At 39.5% G+C, this 13,971-nt stretch overlaps 1 protein-coding gene across 1 annotated transcript; it reads right to left on the reverse strand.

Moving 5' to 3' along the window:
• Positions 1–285: 285 nt before the first annotated feature.
• Positions 286–10,424, reverse strand: LOC110726348 (histone deacetylase 5-like). Its single transcript, XM_021905816.1, has 10 exons — positions 7,960–10,424; positions 6,422–6,623; positions 4,778–4,924; positions 4,523–4,635; positions 4,155–4,366; positions 3,620–3,684; positions 3,111–3,281; positions 2,912–2,998; positions 1,442–1,780; positions 286–1,340 (listed from the first exon to the last, which is right to left on the reverse strand). Exons 1-9 carry the CDS (start codon positions 8,124–8,126, stop codon positions 1,730–1,732), a joined length of 1,215 nt encoding a protein of 404 aa, XP_021761508.1. The 5' UTR covers positions 8,127–10,424; the 3' UTR covers positions 286–1,340; positions 1,442–1,729.
• Between the last annotated feature and the right edge of the window lie 3,547 nt (positions 10,425–13,971).

The following is a 13,971-nucleotide window of genomic DNA, read 5'->3' on the forward strand; positions in this document are numbered from 1 at the left end:
ACTTGTTGATCGATCTAATTGAATACCTGTACTTTCTTAATTATCGATTTATCGTATTCTAAGTATCAACTCATTAAATCATGGTCATGACGCGATCTTTAAAACAATCATGACCCAAACCGCTTATAAACCGAACTGTTTATAAACCGAACCAATTGAACTGGGTAAACCCGCCCCTAAATTGGCCCATTTCAAACTGAACCGGCATGATCCGTACAGTTTATAAACCGAACCGACATTGACCCGGGTAAACCCGACCCTAAACCGACCCATTTCAAACCAAACCGGCATGATCCAAACCGTTTGTAAACCGAACTGACATCGACTCGGGTAAACCCGCCCCCTAAACCGACCCTATCAAACCGAACCGGCATGATCCGAATCGTTTATAAACCGACCTGCTTATGACCCAAACCGAATTTAAACCGTAAAGAAATAAACTGAAACCAAACCAACCCGTGACTAACCCAAACCGAACCGAACCTGTCAGCTAAATAAAATCGTTTCAATCCGAACCGCTCCAAACCGAAACCGACTCAAACCGAGGTCAAACCGAACCGTCAGACCGAAGTCCACCCCTAGCCGCACACAAGAGAAAAACACAGCTGCCGAACTAAGTACAAAGTAAGCAAAAAATAAAGTTTGTACAATTCATGGCAAGTTGAAGCAAAAATCAAGGCAAAAGCAAATGTGGCAGAAATGGCAGTTAATCACAAGTGGATCCGCATGACTCTGAAGACGACTGCCCAAATCCCTATGCTTCATCATCAGCAGCACTGGGGCCCTTGGAACCTCCAGCACCGACTAATTAGGAAGAAGTAGGATGAGGTTCTTTCTTTTTGGCTTCTTCAGCTTCCCTCTCATCCCGAGCCTCGGCTTCCGCCAGATGATTGAGGAAAGCAACCTCAGCATCGTGGGCTACGTACAAATTTGGGTGGCCGGGTTCCATTGACCACTCTTCAGCTACATCCCAGTTGATGCTTGGATCAACATGAAAGGCCAGGCGCCGAGCTACCTTAAAGCCATTCTCAAAACCCTCATTGTACTGATCTTGGGTATAGATTCTGACTTGCAGCAGCTTCTGGGGCAGCCTCAAGTTCAGTCTGAGCCTTAGCACCTTCATCAGTCTGCACTACCAGCTGGCTCTTGACTCCCTCTAGCTCGACTTGGGCCTTGTAAAACTCTGCATTTCTGGCTTCCAATCGATCCCTCAGTTGTCGAAGCTCAGCCACTAGCTCAGACTGCCTCTGCTTAGCTTTAGCCTCGACCAGAGCGGCCTTTTCAGCTTTGACCTTCAACTCCTTGTTCATTTCCATAGCCATGACATTGTTATAAACGACCTGCAAGGTACAAAGGTACATTAGCTAAAAAAAAAAAACCGTGAGTGAAAGAACTTAAGTGAAAAATTTAAGTAAAAAAGCTCGAATTAAGACAGGTTTACCTGCGTCAGCAACTTCTGGTTCTCAACAAATGGGTCTGGAACTCTAGCAAAGGGCTCGGACACTCCAGCTACGGCCCAAAGGGACCAGACCTTCGCCTTCTCCAATTCGGAGAGGCCAGTCAAGTCACCGAAGTACTCAATTGCTGAGGCTCGATGAGAGAGGAGAGCGTTCCTCGTAGCATCTGGAACAGCCAATAGTGGGGCAGACTCAAACCCCATCTCAGAGGACTGAAAGGTCTTGAAGGAGTTTCCAGCCGAAGTCGAAGGCACATCAAAGTTCTTAGCTTCTTAAACTCTTTCCTCGGCCTCCTTAAAATCCTTGGGCCTCCCATCCAGTACCTACACATCATCACAACACATCAGCCTCCTTCCAAACCTCATCAGTAGTAATAGAAGAAAAATATACATAAACAAATGAAGGTAAATAATAGTGGTAAATGGGTTAAGGTGGTGGTTGTGCGAGGAGGGAAGAAAGGGGAATTATCACCCCAAAAATCAACCCCCCCCCCCACTCACTCAAAATTGAGGTTAATAATAAATGCCTCATCCATTTCCCTCGTTTTGTCATTGCAACATCATCCCTTCTATTACAATGCCTCATCCGATTTGCTTTTTGCACAATTTCAATGCAATATTGTAATTATAATATCTCAAGCAACATAATATAAAAAGAGAAAATACAAACTTGTATGTTTCTCAATTGGGTATTTTCGTCTTTTTAGACTAATAGAAGCTTAATAGCGTTAACCCAAAAATAACATACCCATCTCTCCTCAACAATGAAGTTTGAGAATCTTTCACGAATGGAGGTCGAAATTTTCTACAACAATGAAGAAATCACTCACAAATAATGACAAATACCTACCATTTAGGGTTTACCATGCCCTTAATTTACATATTTTCTTAGGGTTTTTCGTTAAATTTGGCGGCGAAGCTGCCGGAATCGATGTGTTGGGGTCGGGATTTGTTGCGGTGTTAATGGTGTATTGGTGTTGAGGATGGTGTTTGTTTGTTGGTGGGGACTTGGGGATGAATATACCATTGTTGATGAGAAAGGAATAAGGAAGGAAGATGGAAGGATGAAGATGACTGAGATAACGAAGGAAAAACTTATGTCATCTCATCACATGCTATCTTCTCACACAATCAGCAAAGGGGCCCGCTAGAATGTTTAAATAATTGCAAAAATGTCATTTGAGAAACTGAGGCTTGCTCATAAAAAAAGTCTGAATATTACATATTTGGAAACTAAAAATCAAGATGAATCTAATAAGATCTCATATGATTATATTTTGAAGTATAGAAAAATCGTGATAAGTATTATATTTTATTAGATTATAATCTCTCAAGATTCCAAATAGGACAAACAAAAGAAAATGAGGGAGATTTTAATATAGGCTTTGGTCACAGATCAATGAAAAATGACAAGCAAATTCGTTATGGCCAAGATTCATGAAGTTAAAGAATCACCTGAGATGCAAGCGCCTTCTGGCTTGTTAGCCTTTTTGGTAATTTATTGGCGAGGCTTGGCCAATACACACTCAATTTTTGCCGAACCTATAATAATACATGCACTTTTCATAGTAATACGAGCTTGAAAAATATGCCCTCGAAGTCAAGGTGCAGTATATAAAAATTAATAAATAATAAAATCCACATATATACTCACATTTTCTATGACGCGCCATGTTGATTCAAGTGGATAAGCCTCAGAAGATCCATCGATTGGCTTTTCTTCTAACAATACTTGCACACATGCATGAGCAGAGTTTGCCAAAGATTCAAGATTATACCCGCCTTCCAAAGTTAGTAAAATTTTACCCTGGGCAAAATCCATTAACTACAAAACAGAGTATAAGAAAAGACCAAGTTTTGGTAAGCAAAAGGACCTACAAAGAATTCAAAGATAAATTGTAGACGACAGCAATGTGCTTTGTCATCCTTTAACATGGTTGGTCGAGTACAGTTAACCAACAGGCATTTTGGGGACTTAGCTTAGCAGAAAAATCTTTCACCAAGATTGTATAAAACATTCAACTTAACAAATACCAAACCATTAACATGTAAACAACAAAGCTTACCGGCACTATGCCATAAAGGGCAATGATTTGTACCACAAGGTCCACAATGTAAAACATGTTTACAAGCATATATGCCTAAAATTATTTAGATACCAACCTTTCTCAGCAAAACAGAATAGCCATATGGAGAAATACAGCAACCGCCAAGAGGATCACGAACAGCTGTTGCAAAAAAAGTGTTTTAATACCTAGAGAAACTTAATCATATAAATCTAGAAAAATGATCACAAAATCACATCTACCAGCTAAAGACAATGCAACATTTTAAGAATAGAAGAAAAGATCGGAAAGTACCAAACAACTTGTTAGAATTTTTTCGAATTTCAAAACCATCAAATATGGAAGGGAACTCAACTACTCAAGCTGTTCCATGGATTTGCTTATAGTCTAAGCATCTCAAGATCATATTATGACAACAAAAGAGTACAAGTTTTTAATGAGAAGAATTACTGGATGTCCTTATTAGATAAAATAGATAAATTTGTCAAAATCTCAACAAAGTTAGCATCAGAAATGGCCTATATGAACAGCTTGATTGTTCAGCAATGGTCTAATAACTAGGGACTGTTTCGGTACTACACAGTTCACACAGAAATTAATGAAAGCCATCTACCAATTTCATCTAAATCAACCTGCATCAAACCCGGCAGAAACTATAATCATGTCTGGATTGAATTCTTTAGCAACAGGGATCAATATGTGGTCCCAAGCAGCAAAATAGTCTGGATCACCACATCGACCTTGTTCCCAGGGCACATTAATGTTGTATCCCTTCCCTGGTCCTTCTCCAATCATACTAAGATCGCCATCCTTGGTTCCAGGATAAAAACATCCAAAGTCATGCCTAAAAATATAACGAGTCAATAAATAAAAATACGTAGTAAAAAGATTAAGGATATAAGTATCCTAATCGTTTGAATTCATACGGAGAAAATGCAACACTTAGAAATATTACATAACCATTCGATGAATAGACATAGTCTAATTTTCTAATTTTTACCTGTGTACTGAGAAGAAAAGAACACGAGAATCCTTCCAAAACATTTTCTGAGTGGCATTGCCATGATGAACATCCCAATCAACAATCAAGATTCTGTGAATGCCCAATTCTGCCTGGAAACAAAGTATTCGAAAAAAATAATAAAGTCAAACAATAATCAACACAAACATTTTCTTTTTCTTTCTTTTTTATTAACAAATAAATTCAGGTCCTTCAATAAACTGACGGGAGGGGGCGTGAGCAGAGAATTCTCACTCTTTCATTCAGCAGATAACTAGCTGCAACAGCCACATTATTGAACAGACAAAAACCCATGGGCTCATTTTCCTCAGCATGATGTCCAGGAGGCCTCACAATCGCAAAAGCAGAATCTAGCTCCCCTTTGGCTACTTTCTCTGCCGCCTGTTTGTAATAGCATCAAATACTTAATTCATAAAAACATTAATACATACAAAAAGAGAAAGACACCCGGTCCCCAGTTAAAAAAGCTTTGCAATTGTAAGAGAACCATGATCTAGCATTTTTGTCCAATACAAATCTTTGACATCCAAAGTTTATATGTAGTAATTTTTCTCAACACTTTTAGAGAGACAAGTAATGACAAGATGTCACAAGAAAATCCTATTCAATGCTATGACTTTGATTCATGATAATAGAAACATATACTTCCTCCGTATTTTAATAAGTGCAACATCACTACTTATGGAAATGATTTCTCTCTTTCTTTCTCCTCATCACATGGGAACACTTCTATATTTCCCTCTATTTATCATCTCCAAAAAATAGTACTTTCCCTACATGTTACACTTATAAAAAAAAACCAAGGAAGTATGCTAATAAGGAAGAGCTTAATAGGACCCTTGTTATGACTTCTGCTTGCAATTCCTCATGTGCTCTTGGCCTTTCTTCTGGAATAAGTGATGGTAATAGGAGGTTTGTGTGGATGCTTAGCATATTTTGCCCCATTATTGGAGGGTTTAAATTCCATATTAGTGGCGATTCTTTTATGAGATTATGATTCCAATCCCGCTTAATTATGATACCCAAAAAACAAATTGAAAACAGGGTTTTTTTGGATTTAATCTTAGTATGTAAACACTAAGGACTTTCCAGGGAACTAACCTTTAAGAATTATCTCATTAGGGGATGTTATTCTCTTCCATTTAATAATTGGGTGAGGGTCGAATATAGAGTGTGAAGAGGAGAGAGAAATAGAGGAAGGAGAAGATGCAGCCATAGAGAAAGTATGACTTCAAAAAAGACGAGAGTGGGAGGGGTATGGTGGCGGCAGCTAGATGAAAGTTAAGACGGTTTGACTAATTGTGAGATTGTGGAAAGGATGAAGATAGTGAATGGGAGGTCTGGCACAAGGAGGTCAAAAGACTGATGTTTCTTACTACCTCCAAACTTGTATGCTCTTTATTCAATTATGCTTTCCATTTTAATTCATTCTTGAAGTACTTTACACTTTATTTTATTCTATTTTTGGCAACCCTATATACTACCTTACCCCCACAATATTTACTCCTTTCCACTCACTCTCTCTTACCTTTTCCACTTTTTTCTTACACCTACTCACTACATCAAAAACTCTTTCTGCATTAACCTTAATTTGTGAGCAAGTAGTAACCATAAAAAACTTACGAGATTGGATGTAGTATCATTATTATTTCTATTTACTTGTCTATTAAGTTAGCTAACTAATTTTAAACACCCTTTTAACATTTATAGATTTAAACTATGCCAATCTGGTCACAGTATCCAATTCCTTCATAATTCTATTATAAGGATAGATCTTTAGGATAAGTGATTAACCAAACTTTAACAGTGGACAGTGTATCATAACAATCAAGGACAGCCATTAATTGTAGTAGCTCAGTATTGTGCTGAACTTATTACCTCTATAACAGCCCCTGCTGCTAGATAAGCAGCTTGAGACGAACCTTTGTTGAAGTAAATGGAATTATATTGAGAAGCAATTCCATCTCTTTGAGAATCGAACCGCTTCGAACTGATTTTGCGAATCAGTTCAAGATGTGTTTTGGAGTGAACAGATTTTATGTATTTATCTTCTGCTTCCTTACCATCAAGAACAACACACCTGAAAAAAGAGAAAGCAAAATATAAAACTTTAGAGTACACATTCAATAGTTGAAGTACAATGGTAATCAAAACTATATAAGGTACTCATGAAAAAATAATACTGAGTTTGTACAAATTTACATAAACACTGTTTTCATTTTCAAGCAACCCCCATAGGACCACAAAGAGGCTGCGAATTTGCACAAGAGTGACAAGTCTACATCAGCAAACACTTCCTCTGTGCTTATCCCTAGATTATAGTTAACATTCAAAGTTTAGAGAGTTAACATTTGAACTTTCTTATATTATTCTTGAAGTTACCCTTAACTGAGATTTTCAAAGGAAATATACTTGTTATAGTGAAAGAAAAATTTAAAAGCAGAAATAGATGTGGTATATTAACTCAATTCCTGATCTTTAATCTAATTTGGCCTATTCTTCAAGAATGGAGAATGTACAACATAGCACTTTCTTGCTGTTATTGCTTTCCATACAAACTTGTGGAATTTATCATTTACTTAATACCAAGTTCCAACACAATGGTTGTTCATAAAAGTTAGATGCAATAGGTGCACTCTTTTGCATGTCTTCAAAGTATGTGGTTAACCATTCTCTAAAACTGCACATGTCAACAGCCTACATAAGCTATGGATAGTTCATTCTCCTTCAGTCCAGCAAACTCCATATAAAGTACACACCACCTTACCAACGAAATTTAAAAGACAATAACAACCTGAACTTCAATAGTGACACATACTAGACCGTACACAAACCTCGTCCCACAATACATTACCAAGGCCAATTTATAGGGGCTCTCGTTACTAATTCAGACCAAATGCTTCCACTTAAAGAACAAAATTAAATGACCAAATCACGAAAACCCACACAAAAGATACTACATTTACTAAAAATAACATCTTACAATCAAAACTTCTTTGTTATTCCTCAAATTCACTCTCATTTTACTAGCAATTCTAAATAAAAAGACCTAATCATGAAGACCCTCACAAAAGATTATACATTTACTAAGCATACCATAGTCCCTACACCACCAAATCCAAACCCTACAATCAAAACTTCTTCCATTTAACAATACATAAATCCCCTTGTTCTTCTACTAGTAATTCCGAATTGCTTCAACCACCACCCACATTACATAATTCATAACACTAAATTCATCACAGAAAATTCATAAACAAACTCATCATCAAACCCCAATAAAAACGATAAATTCTACTTCAATTGCACAACTTTCACACAAAACAATTACTTGACATAATTACCACATAAAAACAACAAAATTCAGCAAAATTAGCAAACAAATAAAAATAGAAAAAAAGGGAAAAAAAGAAAACCTATCAGTGAAACCGGAATTGCAAAGTTTGTTCCAGATAACCCTAATTCGATCAGGACATTCAGGATGATCAGCACCATCAGGAGTAGCATGCTTGCACATTCGTTCATCGTAGACTAACCCTACGCGTCGTTCATTTCTCTGGGAATGTCCTGCTTCTTCCGCCATTTTCTCTCTCTAACTTTGAAGATTGCTGCGAATTCGGCACGCAAATTTTGTACTGTAGCCGGCCTGAGTGTACTTTTCCGGTGGTTTACTTGCTACAAGCGGTAACTAGCAAGTGAATTTTTTTTAATAAAAAAAAAAAAAGTAATACGAATACAACTGTTTCACCTGAGGCTTCACTTCTCCCAAAACAGAGCAAATAGCGCGGGAAAACCAATGATCAGGATTCACTCTCAGCTGGCTTGAACTTCATCACTTGTACTTCATCATTTACACAACTCAAAAAAGAAAAAGAAAAAAAAAAAACAGAATTTCTCTATTACAGTCCTCTAATTTTGCGTTTTCTAATTTTGTGCTTATTTTGTTTAAAAGTTACGCATTGTAACTCCCAGGTATAATTAGTAATCATATGGCGATCGTGATCACGCCGTTAATAAATTCCGTTATGTTGTTTTAATCAGCGTTAGTGGAGCCTACTCTCCACTAATTAATATTTTTTATCGATTTACGTGATGAAAAATGTTTAGTTGAGATTTACAGACCGTTTAGGCCTTCTGGTTCCAAATTGAGCTTAAATTTGCGAAAAAATAACGTAAATGTCTCGTTTTGCATATTAAAAATATCTCGATTTACGTGTTACTATTTTTTTAGCCGAAAAATTGTTCAACTAAGTATTAAAGTCATTTTAGTTCTTTAAGAATCAAATTGAGCTCAAAATCGACAAAAAAATAATGTAATTGTCTCGTTTTACATGTCAATTGCATTATTTCTTAACACGCTTTATGAGACATTAGACATTACTTTTTTTAAAAAAAAATTGAACTTAATTTGGAACTATTAAACAAACTTTGATACCTTACCTGAACAATTTCCACTACTAAAAAACAATGACACACAAATCAAGACATCTATTAATACACAAAACGAGACGTTTACGTTATTTTTGTCAAATTTAAGATCAATTTGGTTCCAAAAGGACCAAAATGGCCACCAAAACCTTTAACAATACAAAACATTATTCACACGCAAAGTGACAAAAATATTAATTAGTGGAGTGTGGGTCCTACTAATGGTGATTAAAACAATAACGAAATTTGTTAACGACGGGATAACGAAAAGGTCACTTCATGGTTACTAATTACATCTGAAGGTTATAATGTGTAACTTTCAAAAATATAAGACACAACGTAGAAAATGCAAAACTAGAGGATTATGATGTAGAATTTTCATAAAAAAAATAAATAAATAAAATTGAGTAAGAGAAGAAACAGAGCTCGCCATTAATTTTCATGTGGCCTAATTGCAACCTTGTTGAAGGATACGCTAGCAAAGCAGCCAAATTGACTTTTGCTGAAGGTGCATTCTCTATTTTTGTCGATTTGAGTAAATTTAATGAAGTTGGTTTTTTCTAGGTAAAGTTGGGTTTCTTTACAGTTTTTTTGCTTTACTACAAAAGGTCTGTTGTGTTTCACATGAAAAGTGAAAGGTTGTCTTATTTTGCTAAAAGTGGAGTATTTTTTGGCTTATTTTATGATGTTCAAAGTGGCTTTTTGCGATGATGAAAGTGGTTTTAGGTTGCTATGCTTAGTTGAATAATTAAAAATACTTGGATTATATGATAATTATTTTGTTAGTTAAACCAACAGTTAGTGTTTAGTGTTTAGTTTGTAATTTTGTACCCATTTCACAAATATTTCTGATGGAGTTGTTGACCTTACCTAGGTGTGGACACTCTTTCTGATGCCCACCCACTGATGAGCCAACACAAAGTTCTGGTCACCCACATTTTCCCTAAGGTGGACTACCTTGGGAAGACTGACATCGAGCAAACCTGCAAGAAATAGAGGATGTGGTCCTAGGGCAGCAATTCAAGAATGGGTCCTCAAGGATGTGTTGTACAACAATGGTCGTGACCTCTGTGCATGGCTTAACAAGGATATGAATGCCTACTTCAACGGTTTTCCTTTGTTGTATGGAGAGGAGATGCCATAAGGACGCACGACAGTAGGTGCAAGGCAGTTGATACAACATAGTTAGGCTTTTTTTTGGTGTTTATGCTGCTTGTTTATGCTTTATATGAAGTTTTAAATTATTTTAAGATGTACTTATTTAGGCCTTACGGTCATGAAAAGTAGGTAGTTGTGACAAGGTTGGTAGGTTTTTGGACTTGTCACTCCCATGATAGTGAGTATAGTAGGTGAGGTTTTTGGTAAGCTGGTAGGATCAATCTTACCTTTTTTAACAATTATGTTATTAATTATTATATGTGTTATATGAATGAAGTAAATTATTATGCTTGAAATTATTCCTCTTGTAATTGATCAGATACTCTATTTGCCTGTCATATGTTATGTGTTTGCAATTATTTCATATGATTTAGTTGAATGGTTAAAATGTTAAACATATTAATGCAAATAAAATGTTGTTGAAATGGTGAAATATTCTCTGTTGACAGAATTGGATTTGAAACCTTGTGTGATTGTTCATCATGGAGTTGAATGGGTGGTTGATGAGGAAATCATATACACAGGGGGCAAAGTTAGTATATTTGAAGATATACCAGATTCTATTGATGCAAAATATGTCAAAAAAATAGTAGATAGTTTAGGTTACAATAATATTGTAAAGTGCATTTTTTAGACCCTAGAAAAGATTTCAAAACTGGGATAAGATATTTGGGGTTTGATAACAAGAGTTGTGATCCTTTCCACTCTATGTTGTTGGAGTATAAGGCAATTCATGTGTATACTAAACATGAGATAGGGCAATCAGTGCAAATTTAACAATGCTTTTTGTTTCGGGGTTTTCTGATGTCCTGCGGGAGAGTTACAATTCCGAGACTGGAACCGGACGCCTGTACCTGCAAAATAATGGAGACTCCTGAGAGCTCCGCCTCCAACGGTCAAGTTAGTACCTGATTAAGGAGTAATCAATACAGAAATTAAAGTAATCAGATCTCTCTAGATGAGAGTGCTTAGTGTTGGTAATCTGCGTTGTTAGCGAGATTAGCCGGTTGTCAATAACTCTGTTCTTCTCTGCTTGATCTCTTAATTATTCGGTCCCCTGATTAATGAGGATTAATCGAGTATTTATAGCCTTGGGAAGCGTGCAACTCTCTAGGTTTAAGGTAAACCTAGGGCTGATCGGGCCTCTAGACTGAATTGGGCCTTGATGGCCGGTTGTCCCATTTGGCATGGGTGGACACGTGGCGTGTCTTAAGTGGTCCGTGGAGGACGTATCTGTGATCGACACGTGGCAGGTTCCTGTTGGCCTTCGTGAAGAACACGTGGCGGAACCTGGTTGGTCCACTTGTCAGACGGTGATTGGTGGATAAAAATCCCCTAATCATTTGCCCCTCACAGGTGGCACGCGACTGGTCACGTGTCGCCTGTGACAGGTGTCGCACGGTGACAGGCGACGGCCCGTTACAGGTGTCACCTTGCAGACGGCCGAGAGATTTTCCCGCCCAATTTTTGAATTTGGAAGCGACCCTTCGCCTTCTCATTTTGCCTATAAAAGGAAGTGCTGACTTCGGTCATTTTCACATTTGAGAACTTTTGCGAGAACATTCGGACCCCTGAACTTGCTCTGACATTTCGGACTTTTTCTGCCTACCGCCTGTTCTGACAAGCCGACTGACCCGAACTTTCAGGACTTCATCAACCGTCACCCGTTCAGGTAACTCAGTTCTCTTACTCTTAATTTTCTTTTTATTTTTTGAAATGGCACCATGGAAGCACACGACACGCCCTAAGTTAGTGATCAGCCGGTCACCGGGGACGGCTGAATCTAGGACTAGGAGTGCCGCCTGCCCTTTTCTGGACCCATCTTTGCCCTTTATACAAAGTCCGACTGTATCTGTGTCTATGCAGAACGTGATGGCCAGAACAAAAAAGACTGCTATGATATCAAACTCAGACGGCTCCTCCCAAAGGGTGCTCCTTAGTGAAACATCTGACCAGGCGCCAGATGTAGAACGAGGCGACTGTCAAGCTGACAGTTCTGAGAGAGGGACCAAGGTGTTCCCTTCCCATCTTACCGTGGACATGTCTAATTTTCCTTCTGCTCCTTCTAAGGGAGAGGAGGCGGGCCCCTCTAGGAGAGGGGAGGAGTCGTCCTCTTCGGACTCGTCAGGGGACGAGTCCGAATCCAGCTCTTCTGACCATAGTTCTTCTGGCTCAGAAGAAAAACATAGCCGCCTACAAGAGGCGAGAAGTTCTCATGCAGTGGAGAAGGGGGATAATTGGGCAGAGCCGTCCGCCTCTTACAGAGAGGAAAACGCCCCCTACTACTGCAGGGTGCCCCGGGGCCGGATTGCAACCATGCGAGACAACGTGGCGAGCTTTATTGCTAACCATAAAATGGGCTCAGAGTATTTACTGTTTGTGCCGGATCCAGAAGATACTGTCGTCTGGCCGGCTGGTACCAGCTATGGTGACGGCTGCTTTGGCTGCTATGTGGCGGCCATCAAAGCTGGACTGCGCTTCCCATTACATCCGGCTGTTCAGCGGATTTTAGATGGGTATGATCTGGGGTTATGGCAGTTAGCCCCCAACTCTTGGGTTAACGTACTCGGCTATGTGGCCGGGTGCGAACTGAACGGGGTGGAGCCAAGTTTTGAGGCTTTCGCCCACATGAACTATCTCAGCCGGACCCCTAAGTCGGGAGGTACCGGCTGGTATCAATTAACAAGCCATAGGGGTTACCTCATGACGAGAGGTAAGGCAAACAAATGGAAGGATTGGCGGAACACCTTCCTTATTATCGAGAGTTCAGACACGGAGCTGAACAAACGTTTTAACAAGTGGAACAGGGATCCGCCTCTTCTCGCAGGCGGCCGCAGCATGCCGCCTGTTCCCCCAAAGGCTAAAAAAGAGATCCTAGACAAAGGACTCTTCAAAGTAGAGACTAGGGTGAACTCTACTTCAGGGGTACGAGAGCAAGTACCCCTAAACTGCGTCCCGAGCTTCAAGTGGCTCTATGACGAGTACTTCTTGGCCGCCTGTGGCCTCGGCAGTCGGTGCTCTAGAGGTAGCCGGCCTGACGAATACTCTGTTTTTTCACGCCTTGTTTACTTGGGATTTTTACTAACTTTGCTGTTTATTTCTTTCAGCCGACGCCATGAGTAAAATAACAGCATCTAAGACTGCGGCGGCCATGCTGCGGGTCTCGCTAATGAAGCAGTCGTATGCCGACTCCCCCAGCAAGGAGGCACCCTTGGTAAGCTTTGAAAACTCTTCTCCTTTTAGTTGTCTTATGCATATACTAACTCTTTTTGTTTTCAGTCTGGCACTCCAAGGGCTTCTTCCTCGCAACAGCCGGACCCCAAGGCCCGGAGGACGACTGTTGCAAGCTCTCCTGGGTCTTCCAGGAAAACAGTGGCGGCTGAGAAGCAGCCGGCCACTTCTTCAAAAACCCAGGCGGGGCCGCCTAGATGTATGGACATTTGCTTGTAAAAACTCACCCTTGCTTCCTTCTTGATTAGGTCTAACTTGTTTTTTCCTTTCGCTTAATGCAGCCGGCCCCCAGGGACTTGACTTGGTTGAGGTAGCCAAGTCAATGGTTAAAGTAGTTCCTCCATCTGACAGGGAGGCGGTCAAGGGTGCCGGCACCCTTGACCTTGATGGAATTTCAGGGGTCCTAGCTGAGGTATACCTAGCACCTTTTTGAGCTTTTGAGTTCCAGGACGCCTGTTAACTCTTTTGATTGGAAACTGACGCCTGTTTTTCTTTGTACTTAGGCCCTGCTCCGAGTCAACAGCCTTCGCAAGCCGATTGATCGGAAAAACAAAGAGGTAAAGGCCGCAAAGGCTATGGCCGCCTCCAGCTGTGATAAGGCAATGTTTCAA

This window comes from Chenopodium quinoa, unplaced genomic scaffold (genome assembly GCF_001683475.1).
Source record: "Chenopodium quinoa cultivar QQ74 unplaced genomic scaffold, ASM168347v1, whole genome shotgun sequence".
NCBI classification, from domain to species: Eukaryota; Viridiplantae; Streptophyta; class Magnoliopsida; order Caryophyllales; family Amaranthaceae; genus Chenopodium; species Chenopodium quinoa.

What these genes read in the sequence shown, in the direction of transcription:
- LOC110726348 (XM_021905816.1), bottom strand. Translation starts at nt 8,126, where the DNA reads ATGGCGGAAGAAGCAGGACATTCCCAGAGAAATGAACGACGCGTAGGG. An exon ending in GTTATCTGCTGAATGAAAGA is followed by an intron (nt 4,636 to 4,777) that starts GTGAGAATTCTC and finishes CTTTGTTTCCAG; the next exon opens with GCAGAATTGGGCATTCACAG. An exon ending in ATTCTGTTTTGCTGAGAAAG is followed by an intron (nt 3,282 to 3,619) that starts GTTGGTATCTAA and finishes TCTGTTTTGTAG; the next exon opens with TTAATGGATTTTGCCCAGGG.